At 34.0% G+C, this 21831-nt stretch overlaps 1 protein-coding gene across 1 annotated transcript in view; it reads left to right on the forward strand.

Annotated features, from left to right (window-relative positions):
• Positions 1 to 5012: 5012 nt before the first annotated feature.
• The window catches only part of LOC117927238 (tobamovirus multiplication protein 1-like), a 30692-nt gene continuing 13873 nt past the window's right edge, over positions 5013 to 21831 (forward strand). The window contains exons 1-8 of the mRNA XM_034846690.1: positions 5013 to 5233; positions 17568 to 17658; positions 17754 to 17806; positions 19060 to 19152; positions 19248 to 19319; positions 19433 to 19505; positions 19765 to 19810; positions 19909 to 19972. Coding sequence (XP_034702581.1) covers positions 5078 to 5233; positions 17568 to 17658; positions 17754 to 17806; positions 19060 to 19152; positions 19248 to 19319; positions 19433 to 19505; positions 19765 to 19810; positions 19909 to 19972 — 648 coding nt within the window. The 5' untranslated portion in view covers positions 5013 to 5077. The remainder of the gene's footprint in view (positions 5234 to 17567; positions 17659 to 17753; positions 17807 to 19059; positions 19153 to 19247; positions 19320 to 19432; positions 19506 to 19764; positions 19811 to 19908; positions 19973 to 21831) is intronic.

Genomic DNA, 21831 nt, shown 5'->3' on the forward strand with positions numbered 1-21831 from the left:
ATCTTCCCTTTTGAGCGTATAGTGCCCCTATTCTTGAGTTGTTCATGACATCCACAGCCTTGAGCTTTTCATTGCATCCATAGCCCTAAGCTGTTCATTGCATCCATAGCCCTAAGCTGTTCATTACATCCACAACCCTGAGCTGTTCATTACATCCATAACCTTGAGTTGTTTATTGCATCCACAACCCTGAGTTATTTATTGCATCCATAGCCCTGAGCTGTTCATTTTATTACAACCCTGGGTTGTTCATCATCTTTAGACATCATTGAGTTATTTGACCTAGAGTTTGCGCATGACATTCTCTATTTTGGCCGATCTTTAGGCATTCAATGCCCATATCCTTGACTTGTTCATTACGCTACAGCCCTGAGCTGTTCATTGCATATAGCCCAGTTGATTACTACCAAAAAGTGCTATTTTGTAGACCTAATTATAATGGTTTTAAGCACCTTTGTGTAGTAATCATATTCATTTAACCCAATTAATTCATTAAGGTCCTTAGTAATTGGTTTTAACCATTTTGTGGCAAGTTTACATGTTTTTATCAGCTTATGAATCAATTCAAGCATGCGAAATGATGGAGGAGCTACTTGGACAAGTTAAAGCAAGGATTTTGGAAGTTTACAGGCTTGAATTTCAAGTGGAAACACGAGCACAAACAAGAACAATGGAGAAGAGGAAAACAGAGGACAGCAGCTGCAGTCTTCTTTCGCACTTTTGGGGTACTTCCCGAAGTCCATTTTCTACATACTATATACCATTTCAAAGCTCAGGAAGTCAAAAATCCAACGCTTCAAACCGTGTACAATTTGGAGCTGAAATGAGGAAGATATGGCCTTCGGAAGACAACTGCATCAAACCTTGCGAAAATTTCGCAAGGTGAATTTCTCCTTGCGAAATTTCGCAAGGGGATTTTCCTCATGGTGCGAAATTTTGCCATTTCGCAACATTGCGAAATTTTCGCAAGGAGAAATTCACCTTGTGAAAATGCCAAATTTCCCCTGTTTCTCCACGCACGCACCACCGACTTCCCATATATTTTTAGCTTGATATTTTCTCGTGTAAATTCCTTTTGTAACCTTGTATTCAGCCGACATAAGGCTTTATCTTGTAATTTTGCTATATATAGAGGTGCACAACACCTCCAGGATGAGATAGATGGTTGGGGGATCGATCCTCTGTACATTAACTTAGAAATATATAAAGCTCTGTTTTTCTCTCTTCTCCTGTTCTTCCCCATTTCTATTTTCTTAGAAGCCAAACAGCCTCTGAGGACTTTTCCTTAGAGGATGGTTGGCTAAAACCTTTAAGTTTCTCAAAGTATGGATGTTATGTGATGGCTTGGATGCAATCCCATGGAAATTTCTCACACCTGGAAGGTAAGGTAGTCGTTTTTCATTAATGGTTCATTAATGCAAAGTTTGGTTTTTATTTCCTTTGGACAACTTCCAACGGCCAATACTTGATAAGCTTTTGGATTTCTATCCATTAGTTATCTCTTACGAGCTATTGGAAGGTGAGGTTTTCAATTCCAAGTTTTGCATTAATCCGTTAGAACCAATTTCAATGGCCATTGAAAGGTGAGTTTATCACCTGGAATGACTTTGAGTTGCCAATATTTGGTAAGCTTTTGGCTTTAGACCATTAGTTATCTCTTACGAGCCATTCAAAGGAAGTCTAAGGTGAATAACCATTGATGAAATTCACTACCATCTGTTTTGCCATTTTAAAGGATTAAACTTGATTTGCTAAATCCATACCGGTTCGGGAAGCAAGCATCACCATAGTTGCAACCCCAACGCGAGGAGCCTATCCTGAGATTTCCAATTTGCATAAGAGCCAGAGCATAGCTATCCTATCTTTGAGAAACTTGTTTTTACACCCTTTCATTTTAGTCTTTAATGTTAGCTTAAATTAGTTTAAATCTTTCTAAAACATTTACATCTTCTTTTAAAGCTAACATCCATAAGAAAATCACCTATTTTCCTAATTTGAATATCACTCGTGTTTGCGAAAACCCTTCCCAGTGAACGATCCTAGAACCACTATGCTATAGTAGCTTGGCTACTTTAGTAATAGTATTTAAGGTATAAATTTTGTTGATACGCCTTTAAAGCTAAGCTACCATGAGTCGCATCACCAGTGCTATTCATTTCATATTCATTAGCAATGCGCACCTTATCCTCATAGCTTTGCACTCGTTGCTCTTTTCCTCACTTCGTTATGTTGTGCTTATCATTTCTTCATCATGCTATTATAGAGTTTCCCCTCCTCTATGGCACACGACATAGTTTTTTCAGCTCGTAACACGTGTTTCGGTCATATTGTTGGATACCCTATGCCTTGTGTCCTCGCATGGTACACATGGTTTTTCCATTTGTACACATTCGTTCCTATGCTCCTTTGTGGTTTGGCTGCTACACGACTTCGACATTGATTTTCGAGTCACTTTCGGAGACTTTTCGAAGGGAGTTTGAATCTATAGTGTAACTTTAGAGGCACCTTAGGATTTTCTGTTTTTGTATTTTATTTTATTTTTGTAGGGTTTTTAGAGCCTCTTTGTTCTTGTTTTAGTTTAAGAGAGCTCATGTCATACTGGGATAAATTTGATGGTCTTTCTTTTTCTTTGGCAGAGCCCACTTCATTTCATTTGTGTATACATTCACTTTACTTTGGACTCTAGTGAAGAGGGGCATATTTGTAGACCTCAAAATTTGTCCCAATTTTATTTTTACATTGATATCGAGCTCAATTTTATCCTTAGATTTAAATCTCGATTACATCTGAATTATTTAGCCCACTTACACCCTTTAATTATTAGTTTTTAATATTTTGTAAATTATTTTATTTTTATTTGTAAATTATTATATTTTATTTTTATTTTTATTTTATTTTATTTTATTTTTTTCTTTTTCTTTTTCTTTCTTTTTTTTCTCCTCTCTCCTCCTCTTTCTTCTCATCCTACCCACTCCGCCTACTTCCTTTACCCATTCCCTTTTCCTACACGTCTAAGCCACTCCCCACACCCCCCTCCAACTTCTTTTCCTTTTTTGTTATTATTTTTTCTCCTTACTTTTTCCTCTTCTAAGCTAACTTTTGCACCCAAAAAAGAGACTCACGGGAGATGCCCATTGGAGGGACACCGTCTTTCCCCATTCCTTTCTCTTCTTCTCTTGGATTTTCTTTGTTTTTTTTCCTTTCATTTTTATTTATTTATTTCTCTCCCTTAAAACCCATTTCCCCATTTCCATTACCTCTCCTCTACGCACACACACACACATCACCTTCTACCATCGCTGTCATCATTGCCAGCGATGTGATGTTGGCGCCACTTCCAGTTACACCATCTCTAACCACATCTTCCCACTCTCTCTCTTTTTATTTCTCTTTTCTCTCAACCCCGACACTTATTCCTTCGACTTTCATTTTGGTGGCTTAAAAAATGGTAAGTAACCCTTTCCTTCTTCCTTTCGATTTCTATAGTACTTTGTTTGGAGACTTGGGTTTTTGTTTGTTGGCCTTTGGATTGTGTTTACGGGCTTTAAGGATACTAGGCTTACATGGTTGTTGATTTGGGCTTACATATTATTGGATATTGTTATTAGGCTTATTTGAATCTCTTTGATTTTTGTTGATTGAGTTTTTCTTGGTGTTTGGATGGGTGTTTTGGCATTGTGGTGAGAGTGGAAAAACATGGGAGTAGTTGGAGCAGTTGAAGCAGGGTATGGGTAGTGACAAGTTGGAAAGGACGACTCCCTGAAGAGTTGGAGATTTTTTTTTTTTTTGTATACTTTAGGATATCTTCTGTAAATATAGGTGAGGGGGAATAGGCATAGGAGATCCTGATTCTCTTTTCTCTTTCTCTGTTTTGTTTTGTATATATTTACTGTGAGGAGAGACTTATTTTAGGGATGTTTTTGGAGCTGATGAGAGATTGCAATTTTTATAGGGGCATTATTGTGTAGGTATACTCAGATCCTTTCACCCATTTTGTTATATTTTTCATCTTTGATTTTATTCCGTTTAATTATCTATTTATTTTTATCAATTTTATGTAAATATTGCTTTTTGATATTTAGATTTTATTATCATTGGAAAAAAAATGCATGAATAGTGTAGTTTATATGAATGGTAATGAATATGAGATGTTGTTGATCTTAAATGATTATTTCCTTTATTTAAATTTGTTTGTTATTATTATCATCATGAGTCTACTTCCATGTTTTTCTTTATTTTTATTTTTTATTTTCTATTTGTTAATAAATCTGGAGTAAAGCATTTTTATTTTTAATGATAAAGTTTGAAAACTCTTTCTTTAATAAATTTGTCTTTTTTTTTCTTTATAAAAATAAAATAAAGTAAAGAAATGATTGTTTTTACAAAATTGAAATATTCTTTTTTCTTTTAAAATAAATTGGAAAACTTTTCTTTAATGAAACTTATAAAAAAATTCTTTTATTTAATAAAGTTTATGGCAAATTCCTCAAGATAAGTCTATAAAGAAATCTTTCTAATCAAATTTCTTCTTTATGTAAACTTGTGCAAAATCCTTTTTTTAAGGAAAAATTCCTTTAGTTGTTATTATATTTTTTTTAAAAAATAAAATTTATTCAAATACTATCATAAAATATATGAACATTATTATTTTTAAATTTAATTAAATAATTAAAATTAAAACACTTCATGTGTTTTGCACATGCAACAGGCTTAGTATTATGTAAAAGTTATTATTTTTTTCTTATTTATAAAGAAAAAAACAAGAAGCGTGTCAAACAAATTTTTAACTCACATATTCCTAAAATCATTTATAAATGGCGAGAGACATGAAACTTTACGGGCCCAAACTGCAGGGAACGCGGTAAACAAGCAAAGCAGCTCCGTTGCGCAAACAACGAATATGCCACGAGGTCAAGTCGGCAGTTAGACCATCACCACGTGGCCCACGCTCCCATCTATGTGTCCTCATTCTCTTGTCTCCACGTGTCCCTCCCCATTCTCCTTGGCCATCTTCCCAATTCTCTCTTCATTCCTCCCTTATCAAAGCTGCAGCTTTAATTCTCACTTCCGATCATCAATGGCGTCACAGCTGAGAACCAAGAACTTTTTGTTTATAGAGACTGAGAGCGGCGATTTTGATTGGTGGAAGGAGATCGATGAATCTGAACAATGGCAACAAGGCATTTTCTACACTTTGTGTGCCTCTTATGCATTGGTCTCCATGGTTGCACTGGTATTTTCTTTTTCCTTTTCTTTTTTTTTTTCTCGGGAAAATTTACATACATTTTCACCCTTGAATCTCTCACTGAATTCATATCTATGATGCATCTACACATACAAGATTTTGGATCTCTGGTGAGTTGCGTTTCTGTCCTTAATGAAAAGATTTGGATATGAATTCCGTATCCATTAGGAAAGTGAGTCGATCTGTTTTGGATTCTTTGAAATCATCATAAAGGGACACCAATGCAGAGAAACTCTTGAATGAAGAGCCTAATACCAATAACCACTGAATTCTGGAATTGTATTGTGAGGGAAAATTTAAATTATTCCAAGTTGGTAGTTGGCGATTGCAATAACAATATGAAGCTGTTCCAGTATCATCACAAGTCATTATGCCGCCAACATTGCCCTTCAAATGTGGAAATCCAATCTGATAGTGCCTTTGACATATGTGGTTTAGGATGCCCATCTCCTGATTTTTGCTATCTGTTTCATAGCTTAGTATGTGGATTATGACATGGGCCAGCAATTATGCTTGCTGGATGGACATATTCCGTGTCCCCCATTAGATTATGAAGGAAAGACTGGGTTGTTCCTGGACTGTATGCATAAAGATAGGGTGTTGAAGGGGACATAGTATCATTCTCTAATAGAAATAATTAAATAATTAAATAATTAAATAATATAAATGACATCAATTAGGGAAAGAACTTAAAGAACTCTTATTTGTCCATTTGTACTAAGTGGTTTCCTTCTACATTCCCATCTTTGTAGCATGGGCACACACACACAGACACGAACACAAAACAAACACAACAGGACATCACATGACTATGCCTAATTGGTTTCTTTCCACATTCCCATCTTTGTAGCATATGGGCACATACACAGACACAAACACAAGAAGACATCGTATAACTATGCCATTTTATTTCTTGTCAATCTTTCAACTCCAAATATCTTTAGTTTTGGTAATTTATGGGACATGTGATAACAGTTAGGAGGATTCTGGAGTTCTACTTTTCTAGTTTAGCATAGTATTTACTTTTGAGATTACAATTCCATCCTTTCAATTTGAGCTTGGTCCTATAAATTCCACTAATTAAGATTAGTGGATTTATTTTTAATTCTAGTCTCTTTTAATCCCTTTGTCATCAACTTTAGCACACCGATCTTTTTTGGAAAATCTCGTACCCATGTTAATCTGCATACATTCATTCAGAAAATTTTAAGTTTATTCCTGAAGCATCAGACCATAATGGAGAAAAGGGTGAATCTGTATCAATCATTTAATCAAGTCAAATTTTCTAGCACCATGTACAAAGAAACTCACACATTAGAATGCACCCAGTTCCTAGACATGGGATAATATATGTTCTCAGCCAGACCTGTCCGTCACACTAATTTATTCGAGAAAGAGATTTGCTTAAATTGATCAAAATACCTTTTCTTTATGGACAACAAAATGTTGCATTAGTCAATTTAAGGAAATCCCTTGAACTAAAATTTGGCCAAGGAATTGCACTAGTCTGATTTTGACCCAAATGCTATATTAACAATTTCATTACTTGGAGGGCAAATCTAATGTACACACACACATACTAGTATCTCTACTCTCCTAATAAGTTATTTCTTTAAAACCATCTTCTTTATTGAAGGAAAGTAGTGGTCTAACAACATGCCCTTTTTTCATGTTTGACTGTGTACATCATCTGTGATTAGATGACAAAAAATTTCAGACACATTGAAGGAGCGTCCATGTGTTAAAGAAACTAATGTGTGATATGGAACACACATCTTTAGCAAGGTCTTGAGAATTAGGAAAGATTCCTTTACACAAAATTACAAGTTCAATTTTCAAAATCTCATTGTTACATATCTTCCCAGTGTACTCCCTTTTAAACCCATTGATGCATTCAATCTAACTTGAAATCCGAGAAATTCTAAATGGAATTTAGTTTCTTTCTAAAGAATACTCAAATTTTAGCATTTCCCTTTTTCTATGGTAAACATGTTAGAATGTGTTTTGTCAATAACCTTTCAACCATCAACATAGTAATATTAGTCCATTTCATATCGTACATGGAAAACATAGCACATGATTACTTGTGTTGGAAGATTTGAAAAATTATGTCCAAATTTGAATGGCTACAATTTGTTTGTAAATATTGTAATTGATTTTTATAATGGTATATTTTATTTCTTTCCATATTTTTTCCTCAAAAAATCTGCATGTAATTAGGTTCTCTGATTTAATCCTAAATTAGTCATAGCCTAGTCAACCTTGTATCTTTATAAGTTGTACTCATTCTTTTTAAGAATTAAGAGACAGAAATTATTCATTCCTTCATGGTATTTGAGGAGGGAACAATTCTGCAATTTGTGTCATCTTCTTCTAGGTTTTCATTGCCATTTTTTCTTTGGCCTTTTTTGCTAACTGTTGTGCTTAGCCTTCATTACCAAGCCTTATATCTATTAAATTTATATCAGTCCCATTTTCATCCAATTTAAATCTATCAGCTTGAAAATCAAGAGTGCTTAGCCTTCATTGTTGAATCAGCTTGAAAATCATATTCCAAATTCTACACCAACTTCAAGTTTTTTCTCGATGGACCAATCAGGTAATATCCATGCAATGAATGTCTCTAAGGACTGCTTTTCTAGCACCAGGATCATTGATTCAGGTGCATAAGATCATATGACTAGCTTTTTAAAATTATTGTCCACTTACTCCACATGTTCTAGAAAGCAAAAAATAGAGATTGCTAATTGATCTTTTTTCTTAATAGCTGGTCAAGGTACAGTCAAAATCAACTCCACTTTGTCTCTAAAATCCGTATTACATGTTCCTAATCTTTCACATAACCTTTTGTCCATATGAAAAATCAGTAAAGATTTGAATTGCTTGGTCATATTCACTTCCTTTAGTTGCGCTTATTAGGACTCTATAACGGGGATGATGATTAAACTTGCTAAGGAAAAAGATGGACTATACTACCTAGATACTAATTGGGAGACTGGTGTTTCAACGTCTCAAGGCTTGATTTCTACCTCTTCTTCAAAAGTTAAATCAAATTTGGCTTTGGCTTAGATGTCTAGGACATCCTCCATTTCCATTGTTGAAAAATGTCTTTCCATCTTTGTTTAAAAACTTTGACTATCTTGATTTTCGTTGTGAAATGTGTCTTCTTGCTAGGTACTATTGAGTTTCATTTCTAATAAAAACTCATAAATGTTGTTCTCCATTTAGTTTGATAAATTCAGATGTTTAGGTCCTTCTTGTGTTCCAAATCATTTAGGTTCTTGATGGTTTGTTACATTTATTGATGATTGCACTTGATCCACTTTGGTTTATCTCTTAAAATCAAATTTGAGGTCTTCACTAGCTTTCCTATCTTTCATAAACTCATTAATACATATAAGCTTTTGAGAATCAAAATTCCTTAATTCTAAGAATTAAGAAATTACAAATAAATAGGGAAAGACAATCCCATAAAAGACTCAACAACCTAACAACCTAACCAATAACTAACCTGTAACATCCTTAGTTTTTAATAATAGTACTTTTGAAGTTTCTTTTTAACTACCTTCTTGCTAAGAAATCACAAGCATAACCTTCTTGTCTATTGTTTACTAAGCATTAAGTGTCCAAGCATGCAACCAAGGACGAGGTGTCGAAATCCGTGTAACCTAGAGGACACTAAGTCGCCTTCATCACTTGATACCTAGTACGACATAGTGACTCAACAAGTTGTTGCACTTGCCAAGTAGCTACAAGGATTAATCACATGTCATGTATCATTTCTAGCAAACTATAGCACCTACTAAGCAGTTGCAAGGATTAAGCACGTGCCACGTGTCGTCTCTAGTAAGCTGCTGCACCTGCTAAGCAGTTGCAAGGATTAAGCACATGTCACGTGTTGTCTCCGGTAAGTTGTTGCACCTACCAAGCAACTACAAGGATTAAGCACGAGCCACGTGTCATCTCTAGCAAGCTGTTACACCTACCAAGTAGTTGCATGGATTAATAACGTGTCAGGTGTCGTCTCCATGCAATAAGGGATACACTGATCACTTCCCTTTGATCGACATCTAACTACAAGTCACCTATGTGTTCACTTACATTGGGTCCCTATAAATAGGGGGGTTCACCTACCAAGAAAGAAAAGTATAGAAGTATGGAAAGGCTCCTATGGTGGTGTTATTCTAGAGGTCGGATCTTTGAGTCATCGTAAAGGATGTAGTGCGAAAATTCCAGTCTAAAAGATGAGTGATCTTATAATGCATGATTTTACTTGGTTTTAGAATTATATATCTCATGCTTTTAATGTTATAGGTATTCATTATATATATATTTTTAAATATTATGAGATATGCTTTGAAAATGTGTTGGTCAAATGCTACATTTATAATAAATATGTGCTCCTTGTATTCTTGATATGTATGTATATAAATAGTTATTGTGGTTTGGTGATAACGAAGGGGTGGATACAGTCTAGGGAAGCTCTATCTAAGGAGGTTGGGTTTTAAGCGGGACCATTGTGACCCCTCCAGTCATTCTTGGGAGCTTACCTAGTATGCATTATTCATTGAAAATCACTAGTACTGTCATTATGGTATTTTATATTATTACTATACATGTGATTGTAATATACCCTAGACCTATATTGTGTCGTAGAGATGGAAGGACACACTGTAGCTGATTAACCTAGTGATCTTTTGTGCTTAGAGATGAAGGGGCACTAGAGCAATTTGTATGAGAAGCATGCCTAGAGATGTAGGGGTACTATGTCTATAAGGCACCATGATATGTGAAACATGTGTCATTTGTGGATGCATATGTGGTATATGACTATGGAGAAAGGGGCTCCGTAGCAGTTATATTGCATGATATTGGGAGGTGTCAAGAGTTGGAGTGGTACCGTAGCTTGGATTATGCATGTGTTTGATTGATTATACATTGGGTTGTCCGATGTTGCATGCCTACTTGATTGTTATACTATCTATTATCTATGTTAAGTAATAGGTACATTAAATTGGCATGCCCAGTAACGCATGTGTGGTATTTGAAACGTCTTCCTAGTTATATCGCAAATCTTTTAGATAAACCTGGAACTCCTTTTTCTATTCTGAATTGACCATCCTAAACCTTGCATTATATGATCATTCATTGAGTTATACTCAGTAGTTCCCTAAAATTTTCATATGAGAACCTAATAGAACTAGATATTGAGTAAGTTCTGGAGGATAGACAACAAGGCATATAACCATTGTGACCTTTTTTTTTTCTTTACTTTGGATAGACTGTTGACATGTAGCAATTTCTGTAGGTATCTACAAGTTTTTGTCCCTTAAGGCCAACTTTGTATCTCAGAAGAGTAATGATTATATAGTTCCTTTAATATGCTTCCTTGTGCTGCTCTAACATAGTTTATTTGATCACAAGTTAACTTCCCTTCGTAGGATAGTATCTCCATCTTAGTCCTTAAACTAAAGAAAAGACACTTTCATGTGGGGATGATGGCTGCAAGGGGTGGTCATCTCATAACCGAATTTGATGAAACATAATAGTAAAAAAATAACAACCAGATCTTATCCCTACAAAATAGGAATTTGAATTTCTTTCCTAACTAACTCCAAAAATCTTCGATTCTTAACTAACTCCTAAAGCTTCGACACTTCCCTTGAAGTTGGTGTGTAGATGTCTATCATTCTTAACTTGTTGACAAGAAACTTGAAGTTAGACCTTAGGAGTCTCTTGGTTAGGATGTTTGCTATATGTTGCGTTGTAAGAACAAATGACAAGCATATAACATTAGGCTCAAGTTTTTCCTTTATGAAATGCTTATCAATCTCGATGTGTTTTATCTTGTCATGTTATACTAGATTGTATGCAATATTGATAGCTGCTTTGTTGTCATAGTACAATTTCATAGGAAGAGTAGTGGGCCTCCTTAGTTCTTCTAGGTTACGTTTCAAACATAACATCTTGTAGATATCATGTGTCATAGCTCTGAACTTTGCTTCTGTGTTACTTCATGCCACCACACTTTACTTCTTACTTCTCGAAGGAACTCGGTTAACCCATACAAACATACAATCCTTGAGAGGTAGATCTTCTATTAGTGATTGATTTGTCCTAATCAACATCAATGTAAATCTCAACTCCTCATTGCTCGTTCTTCTTAAACAATAATCCTTTCCTTGAAGTGCTCTTTAAGAACCTTATGATTCTATAGACAACTTTAAGACATTTTTTTATGTGGAAAGTGCATGAATTGATTTGCCAAGCTCATTGCAAAGGTGATGTTTGGTCAAATGTGTGACAGGAATATTAGCTTGTTAACCAACTTCTAATATCAAGTTGTGTCTACTAGCTTCCCTTTGTACTTTTTTTTCTAGCTTCAAATTGTATTCTACTAGAGTGTTACCAGTCTACAACCATTCATACCTATTTGTTTTAGGAGATCAAGAGTGTACTTTCACTATGAGATGACGATGCCCTTCTTGGAATGTGCAATTTCTAATGGAAGAAAGTGTCTCAATGACCCCGAGTCCTTAATCTCAAATTCAGAAGCTAGAACCTTCTTAAACCTTTTTGTCTCAAGCAAATCATCTCTAGTAAGAATAATAGTGTCCATGTAGACAATTAACACAGTTAACTTCCCTTTGGGTGAGAACTTCATAAACAATGTGTGATTAGTTTCCCCCCGAGTATAACCATGTTTATTTACGAACTAAGTGAATTTATCAAACCATGCCACAGGCAATTGTTTAAGCCTATATAATAGCTTCCTTCGCTTGCACACCATTGATCTGAATCCTATGGTGAAGCTTGGAGGAGAGTCCATATAAACTTCTTCTTTTAAATCCTCATTGAGAAATGCATTTTATACATCTTAGTGTTGCAATGGTTAGTTCAGATTTGCAATAATTGATAAGAACACTCTCACTACATTTAACTTGGTTACTAGAGTGAATTTTTTTGAATAGTCAATACCATAGAGAGCTGTTAGAGTTGTATTTCACTATAAAAACCCATTTGCAATCAATCGTGGACTTTCCTTCAAGAAAGGTCACTACTTCTCATGTCTTGTTCTTCTGAAGGGCTCTCATCTCTTCAAGAATAGCTTCCTTCCATTTAGGAACATTAAGAGCATCCTATATATTGTTAGGAATGTCTATGCTAAAAAGTTGTGAACTAAATGCGAGAAGAGAATAAGATAATTTTCCATAGGACACAAAGTTAAACAAAGCATGTTTAGTACATTACCTAGGACCTTTCCTACAAACAATTGAAACATATAAATCATTAACAAACTTAATTTGAGAATAGGAAGAATTGGACTCGAACATGGATTTACCTGTAGGATTGAAAAAAATTAGATATGTTCTCGAGTTAGGCTCATAGGGCTCCTGCAAAGTGGGTTTTTTTCCTTTAATCAAGGTTCTTCCTTGAATAGACAATGAACTCGTTCGATTTTTTTCCTAGCTTCTCACACTTTTTAGGTTTTATGTAATTTTCTGATGGCATAATAGTTAGCTTTCCATTCCTCTTAGTATTTAACCTATTACATTCATGGTTGTTATACGTGTTCTTGAAGTAGGGTTTGGGATTAGCATGGGTATTTCTAAAATAGGGGTTGCCACGGGTGCTGGTGCTTTTGAAGGTGATTGAGTAGATTTTTTTGAATCTAGGACAAACATTACAAAAAAGTGTTTTTATTGAAGGATATTAAATAAAGCATCTTCACTATCACTCTTCCCATGGAGATGATGATTAAAACCATTTTTTTTTTGTTTTTTTTAAAAAGACATCCATAATAACAAACATTTTTTTTTTTGGAAATTGGATCAAAGCATTTGTATCCTTTTTGTGTTGGAGAATAACCAAAAAAAAATAAAAATGCATTTTTTTTAGCTCTTTGATCAAGTTTTCCCTAATTATGATTGTGAATATGGACAAATGTGATATAACAAAAAATTTTAAGAGAAATATTAACCGAAATTCTTGATGAGGGAAAACACTTTTTGAAAAAATTTGAAGTTGTTTGAAAATGCAAGAACCTTGATGGTATCCCATTGATCAAATAGGTGGGCTATAAGAACAACCTCCCTCTACAAATATTTATGGACTTTGTTGTAAAAATTAAGGATCTAACAACTTCAAGAAGGTGTTTGTTTTTTCTTTTAGTCACCCCATTTTGTTGAGGAGTATCATTATAAGAACTTGGGTGCACAATACCATTTTCCTCAGAGTATTTTCCTAGGATTTTATTAAAATATTCATTCCTAGTGTCACTTCGAAAAATTTAAATGTTTGTTTGAAATTGAGTTTTTACCATGTTGTGAAAAATTTTGAAAACCTATTCAAAGTTAAGACTTTTCTTTCAATAAATATACCTAAGACATGCTTGTATGAACATCAATGAAAGTAATAAACCACCTTTTCCCTAAGAATGTAGAAATTCTGGACGGTCTCTAGACATAACTATGAATCATAGAAAAAGGTTTTGATGCTTTATATGACCGTGAAGGGAATGGGCTACGGTGGTGCTCATAAATTTCACATTGAAAGGAAGATGAATTTTTATTGATGAATAATTTTGGAAACTAATATTTTAAATACTGAAAGCTTGGATGTCTTAACCTAAAATGCCATAATAGAATTTCGTTATCATTAGTACTAGAAATAGACTTGAGACAAGTACTTTGAGGTTGTCCCTTAAAGTTAGATCCATCTTCAAAGAAGTAAAATTCTCCACTTTGTCTAGCACTATCAATCGTCTTCCTTGAGTTCAAATCTTGAATTTTGCATTGAGAAGAGGAGAAATTAAATTGAAAATTTTGATCACAAATTAGTTGACTGGCAGACAAGAGATTACATGAGAAATTAAGAGTAGGAAGAATGTTATGAAGAGTGAAGAAGGAAGAAAGAACTATGAATCATTTTCTAATAATAGCTAAAAGGGTTCCATTAGTTATTTTAACTTTTTGATTCCCTGCACAAGTTTTGTAAGAAGAAAAAAGAAATTGAAAGATCCAGTCATGTGATCAGTTGCACCGGTATCGATGATCCAAGGGTGACTGGAAGTGGAATTAACACTAACAAGAGCGTTTGTGAGGTAGTTACCTTTCTGAGCTAAGGAACAGAAGGGAGATGGGTCAAAGTTTACATTGAAAGAGACTAACTCCTAAATCTTCGAAAGTACATAGTTTGGAGTCAAAATATAGACACTCAAATCTGATAATGGGAAGGAATAGTTTAATAATAATTTGATTACATATCTTCAAAATGAAGGCACTATTCATCAATGATAATGTGTTGATACTCCCTAATAAAATGAGGTTGTAGAGAAAAAAAAATAGGCATTTACTAGAGGTTGCTAGGCCCCTTCTATTCCAAATGAAAGTTCCTAAAATCTATTGGGATGAAGTCATTCTAGCAGCCACCTACTTGATCAAACGTATGCTATCTCACGTTTTTGCATTCAAATCTCCTATATATACTCTTTTAGAGTTTTTTTCCAAATTTTCAAGGCATTAGTTCTCTTCCTCCAAAAATCTTTGGGTGTGTTTCATTTGTTCATGTTCATAACCACTTGAGAAGCAAACTTGATCTAAGGGCTCTCAAATGCATAAAAGGAATATAAATGCCACCATCCTCTCACCAAAAGGAAATACATCACCATTGATGTTACCTTTATTGAAAACTGAAATAAATTCTGCTCTTCTTACAAAATTTGGTTAGAATACAATATGTACATCCTATTTATACACAATTGGGGATTATATTCCCCTAAAATCTTTCCCATAAATTAGGGATCTTATTCACCTACCATTTATTATCCTATAATCTCTCACATAAATCATATTTTGCCAAAGAAAGAAAAGGAAAGAAATAAATACAAAATTATTTAAAATATGCTAGCAAAAACAAACCTTATTTCTTTGAAACCTATCTTCAGGGGGGAAGTAACAAGATTGTGGAAGATAGATGATAGGATTCTAGTATGGTTTTGGAGTTGGGTTTTGATTCTGGCAAGGTAGTAGCAAAACATGATTCTGGTCACTTTTTAGATCAGGATTTACTAAGTGATATATTTGATCATTCGTCTAATCTTTATGATCATTCTCCTTCACATCCGACCCCTTTTAAGAGTGGACTAGTTAAAAAAAATCAACCTAAAAGTCTGTCGATTGACATGAAATAGCATCTAAGTTCCTCAAGTCTTGACAAGAGCACGAATTCCTCAAAACCTATATTGTAGATTCAATCACCTGAGACTAAGCACAAGAGACTTGAAACACCTGATTTCAATGGTTATTCTAGGAGAAAATGATCCATAGTACTTGTGCATTCTCTAATCTCTAAAACCATGATAGGTAATGGAAATCTTAATCCTAGTCTTGATACTAATAGTGATTTAGATTTGCTTATTGCTCTTAGGAAAGGAATTATAACATGTACCCAACATCCCATCTCAAATTTAGTGTCCTTATGGAAATTTTCATCAAAATACCGTGCTTTTATTACTCATTTGTCCTCTAATGAAACTTCTAAAATAGTCCAAGAGGCCATAAACAGTAAACCATGGAAAGATGTCATGAATGAAGAACTATAAGCCTTGGAAAAGAATAAAACTTGGGGTGTTGTAAAGCTATCTAAAGTGAAGAAAATAGTGGGATGTAGGTGGGTCTATACCATTAAATACAATGTTTATGGAACCATAGAGATGTACAGAGCAAGTTTGATTGCTAAAGAGTACACTCAATATGGTATAGATTACCAAGAAACCTTTGCACCGGTAGCAAAGACAAACACTATTAGAATTTTTATTTTTTTTTGGCTGCTAACTTTGATTGGCCTTTGCATAAATTTGATGTAAAGAATGTCTTCCTTCATAGAGATCTAAAGGAGGAGGTATACATGGATATTCCCCCTAGATTCATACACAAATCTTAGACAAACAAAGTGTGTAGACTTAGAAAATCACTCTATGGACTCAAGCAATCCTTAAGAACCTGGTTTGGAAGATTCGCTAAGTCAATGGTGAGGAAGGGCTATCACTAAAGTTAAGGTGATCAAACACTATTCTTCACACATTCCCCTCTTGGTACAATAGCTATTTTGATTGTCTATGTAGATGATATCATTGTTACTAGTAATAACTTGGAAAAAAAGAGTAGAGAATTAAAGTCATACCTAGTAAAGGAATTTGAGATCAAAGACTTGGGATACTCTAAGGTACTTTTTTGGGGATGAAGTTGCAAGGTCAAAAAAGGGAATTTTTATTTCTCAACAAAAATATGTATGAGATCTACTAAAATGAAACCGACATGCTAGGGTGCAGATGAGCTAATACCCTTATAGAGTGAAACCATAAGCTAAGGGAAAATAATGAACCACCTTTGCCAAATATTTAAGGGAAACTATTTTGTTTATCACACACTAGACCTGATATAACATATGTTGTAAATATGGTTAATCAATTTATGCATTTTCTACTTAAGTTGGATATGGAGGTTGAGTGTAGAATTATTAGATATCTAAAGATAGCCCTAGACAAGGGAATAATGTTTCAAAGAATGATGATTTCAAGTTGGAAGCCTATATTGATGAGGATTGGGTAGGTTCAATGGTGGATGGAAGATCAACTATTGAGTATTCAACATTTCTAGGAGGACATTAGTCAACTAGAGAAGAAAAAACAAACCTATTTGGTCATATCTAGGGTAGAAGTGAAGTTTAGAGCTATGACTTAGTTTATTTATGAGCTACTATGGTTGAAATTATACTCCCAGATCTTAAGATTTAGATAAAAGAGTCAATCATGTTGTATTGTGATTACAAGGCAACTATATATATAAATCATAACCTAATCCATCTGACATTTCATCAAAGAGAAAATGGATTTCGAACAAATTTGTACGCCATATGTCTCCTCACCTAGGCAATTGCCAGACATCCTCACCAAAGGTTTACCAAATTTGGGTTTTCATCAAATCTTAGACAGGATAGGAATGCAAAACATCTTTGAACTGGCTTGAGGGGGAGTGTTGGAAGATTTGACAAATTATGTTCAAATTTGAATGGTTATAATTTGTTTCTAAATATTGTAATTGATTTGTATGGTTGTAATTTTATTTTTTCCTTAGTTCTTCCCTAGAAATTTGCATTTAATTAGGTTCCTTGATTTAGTTCTGAATTAGCTATAGCCTAGTCAACCTTGTATCTATATAAGTTGTACTCATCCTTCTTGAGAATTTAGAGTGAGAAATTATTCATTCCTTCAACTTGTCTCCTAAATTTCCTAAAAGATCTCATTATGCCTAATTTTTAGGTACAACTCTTTCGGATTCAATTCAGAGTACCAGAATATGGTTGGACAACACAAAAGGTCTTCCACTTGATGAATTTTATTGTAAATGGATGTAAGGGTTGTCTTTCATCTGTTTTGCTTTTGTTTGCTTCTATCATAAGTTAAGTTTCTACTTGCCTCACTAAATCTAAACTGTGTTTTTGGTAGTGAGGGCAATCCTCTTTGGATTCTACAGGAGCGTGTTTCTTATTAAGTCTAAAGTAAGTTTCATCTTCTGTATTCTTTTTACCTGATTCTAATTATATTACTTGATGGTTTGTTTATGGAGAAAAGGGTTGGCATTTTTTTTCACCTTGGAGAACTACAATTTGAGAGATTTTCATCAATGCTTCACTTAGTCACTAATTATGATTGTGCATCTAGCTATCGTTTTCTGTTTCTTTTGCTTATACCATCTGGAATGTCAATTTTGAGGTGGTTTCTGATTCCACTTTAATGTTATTACATATGAGGTTCCTAGATTAGTAATGATCAAATTTCATATAAATGCATTTCAAAATTAGTTGCAATTTGTATATGTTAACCTATGTTGCATGAAAAATTCAAATAAGTGAAGCATCCCTTTGGGACACATTTTGACATGGGTATACGATGAGAACAAGACGTGTTTGGACATGCCTCTATTCAACTGTTGTCAGGAGCATGTGTCCAACAAAAGCATTGACAATGACTCAATCTTTGTTATTTTTGCTAGAACCTCCAGATCTAGCATAGTTAAAGCCAATTAGAGGACGATTCTAGAAGGATTTGAAGTGCTTCGTAATGCTTGGAAACATTTTTCTTACAAAAAATTAGCACATGGCAGAGTTTCAAAAATCACTTCTAAAAAATCTAAATAATCAATTGAAGTGATTCTTGGACTAGCAACTGATAACTACTTCTTCCAAACATCACTTTTTTGTTATGTAACATACTGAAAACACTATAAAGACAATTTTTTTTAGATTATATCTAAACATTAACTGATTAAAACAACTACTAACAAGGAGCACTATGGTCTAAAATTGCTTTTACCATAATCACTCCCAAACGGGCCCTTAATTTATTACATAGGCTATATAAATATTATGAGATCTTTGTTAATCTGTTAGTTTACATGCTTGGTGGAATGGTATGTCATATGGCTTTCTTTTACCCCAAAGTACAAAAAAGAATAATTTGAGAATTTCCAAAACTTAGCTCTCCTTGTGTCCTGATATTTGGAGGCTAAGCAAACCTGGTAGGTTAAGTAAACCTGGTCTAAGATCTATTTACATATGCATACCACTTGGTTTAAATCCATGTAAAATATATTGGTTTTTAACCTTCTTTAAGGTTTTATTTCTGCACTCCTCACTAAAGGAATTAGGTTTTATTACTAAATTTAGGGTATCAGTGGAACTGTTATTATTAACTCTATTAATCATCCAATTTTTATTTAGTTATGCTACCTCCAAAAATTATTCTGCTACAGGCACTTGAAATGGTGCTTCTTGATCTTCCCGGTCTTCTATTTTTCTCAACATATACATTACTTGTCTTATTCTGGGCTGAAATATATCACCAGGTAATCCTTCTTTCATTGTTTTGAAATATATTCCATTTCCATCTAATTGCTATGTTTAAATTTATTTTCTTATGTTTTCATATTTTTCTTTTTAGGCAAGAAGCCTTCCCATTGATAAACTTAGACCTGCATATTATATTATCAATGGACTTGTATACTTTACACAGGTAGGGAGAAAACAATGTGAAAACATTTTCTTGGAAAACAAATGATTTTATTGCAATATATTTGTCATAAGATTTTGTGACTTAATTTTCTTGTGAGTTTGTCATGATGATAGATATCTATCTGGATAAGCATACGTTTGAGCCAAAGTCCTATTGCTATTGAAGTTGCTAAACTTTTCTTTTCAGGTGATGTTATTATGATAATTTTGGTTGAATTAAAGTTTTTTTTTTCTATTACTGGTGCCACTATTGTTTCTTCATTTTTATTTTATTCTATTTTGTAAACTTTCTAACAAGCACCATTGAAACTTTGCGCAACACATTCTTGAAATCGATTTTTTTACTTTAATGCAATTATTAGTGCAACTTAATAATGCTCAAATGCTGATGATAATGCCAATGGTGTTATAGGATGTGCTAATATGGTAATAATTTCTTTCTGCAGTAGTGTCATTCTTTGCTGCTTTGGGATTCTTGATATATGGTGGGAGGTAACTTCCTACGTATGACTATAAGCGAGATGTTAATATCCATGACATGATTCAAGCTATTGCTTCCTTTGCGATGTTTAATTTTCTATGCACATTAGGTTGTTTTTCTTGCTGAGGCGCTTTCCTATTGAATCGAGAGGCCGCCAAAAAAAATTGAATGAGGTCAGTAGATGGAGTTAAGACTTTAGTTTCCTATGATGTTCTATGAAATTGGTTTCTTGGATACTTTTGCCTACAAATCATAAATTTTGAGTTTGATTACCCCTTGCTGGTAGTAAAAACCTTTTGAGGATTATATTAACCACTCTTGGGAAGTCCTCAGGAAAAAAAATTGTGTACAAGGATAAATTTTAGTCCATCAGTTAATTTTTTGTTAATATAAAAATTCTTGCATTAAAAAACTATTTTCCATATTAGTTATATCCTACAAAGATGAGACAAAACTAAGAATTAAAAGAGCTAAAGATAAAACTTCAATTTTTTACTTTACATATAGGTGGTTGTTTTGATATAGGGATGAGCTTTGCTTGCTATGGCTTGGTGGCATATACAAAACATATACATTGCTACCATTTCCTAACCTCGAGTATAAATTAAACAAGGTTTTATTTGGATTTAAGGTCTTAACCGAGTTGGTTATATACTTTTATGTAGGGTGTGTAGATGAAATCATTCAACGCTTGTGAGTAATGTCATATGAAAAATATGTTGACTCAATCTTGTTTGTTACCACCAATGCTTTATAGATCCAAGATTATCTTTTCCTTCAGAGATTTCTTCTCAATTCTTGAGGTAAATCAAATTGCAATTCTAACTCATGAAGTATGTAATACCCAAAATTGTAATCCCAAAAAAATAGATGCTTTGTTTGGACATGCCGATGAACTCTATATAGCTTTAGGAGAATAAGATAAGCTTAAGGGTTTGGAGGTTTGTTTAGATCAAATTATACATTAGCATTTCTTCTTAGTTCCCTTGGCATTGGATAACAAAGGAAGGGCCTCTCTTGTTTTTGGTAAAGGAGATAAAAAAACTAGTGCATAATATTATTGAAGAAAAAAAACTAGTGCATAATATTATTGAAGAGAATTCTTTTATCCAGATGTTGACATTATTATTAGTTATATATCTCATTAGCATGATGACCTTGCACTTTTGATGATGGAGTAACTAGAGACATTAAATAATATACGGTGTTTGAAGGCACCCGACTTGAAGACCTTTGTGTTGAGGCTCAGTTTAGCCTATGGTAATTAGGCCAAGCTTGAACTGTTGGGTTTGATTTGGGCTTGCTCATCTAAGCATGCCCAGGGTCATCCACTCTTAATTTGGACACATGTGAAAAAGGGCTCCTATGCACTTGGACTCATGAGCCTTAGTAGGCCTACTTAACCTTGACACTCCTTAAGAAGACCATCCTTTGGCTAAGTTGCTCCTATTTAGGAAATGATCAAAGCAACCCTAACTCTAATCTATATTGATGGCATATAGATAAGTATAATCCCTACCTACTATCATGTGACTTATCCCAACATATTGTAACATTTTTTATCATTTGTTTACTACTGCATGACATAGGGTGATTAACCAATTAAATCACAACTCCTAGCCTCCCCTTTAACCTGGGTTCCCACCTATTGAATCATGGTTAAAGTAACCATAGTCAACCAATAGGATATAAAAGAGACCCTTGACCTACTCAAAGAGAGGTAGAGTAAAAATCCTTGTTTCATTATCTCTTATCGAAGAAGTATTTTGACCCCTATGTAGCCATTTTCAAGCCAACTCCTACACCCATTCACTTATCCTTGTCTCTCATCATCTTTCTTGCCTTACACTAACTTCTCATTGGAGCCAACTACTAAGCAAGCTCTAGTTGGTTCTCTATTGCGGGTTTTGTTATTTGGAATGCGAAATAACCATATACTTGGCAAGTGTTATTAGGCTTGCCATCCTATCTATTCTTCATGTATAAAATCCCTTGCACTAACAATATGATCTTAAAAATAAAGAGATTGTAG

The sequence above is a fragment of the Vitis riparia genome, chromosome 12 (genome assembly GCF_004353265.1).
Source record: "Vitis riparia cultivar Riparia Gloire de Montpellier isolate 1030 chromosome 12, EGFV_Vit.rip_1.0, whole genome shotgun sequence".
NCBI classification, from domain to species: domain Eukaryota; kingdom Viridiplantae; phylum Streptophyta; class Magnoliopsida; order Vitales; family Vitaceae; genus Vitis; species Vitis riparia.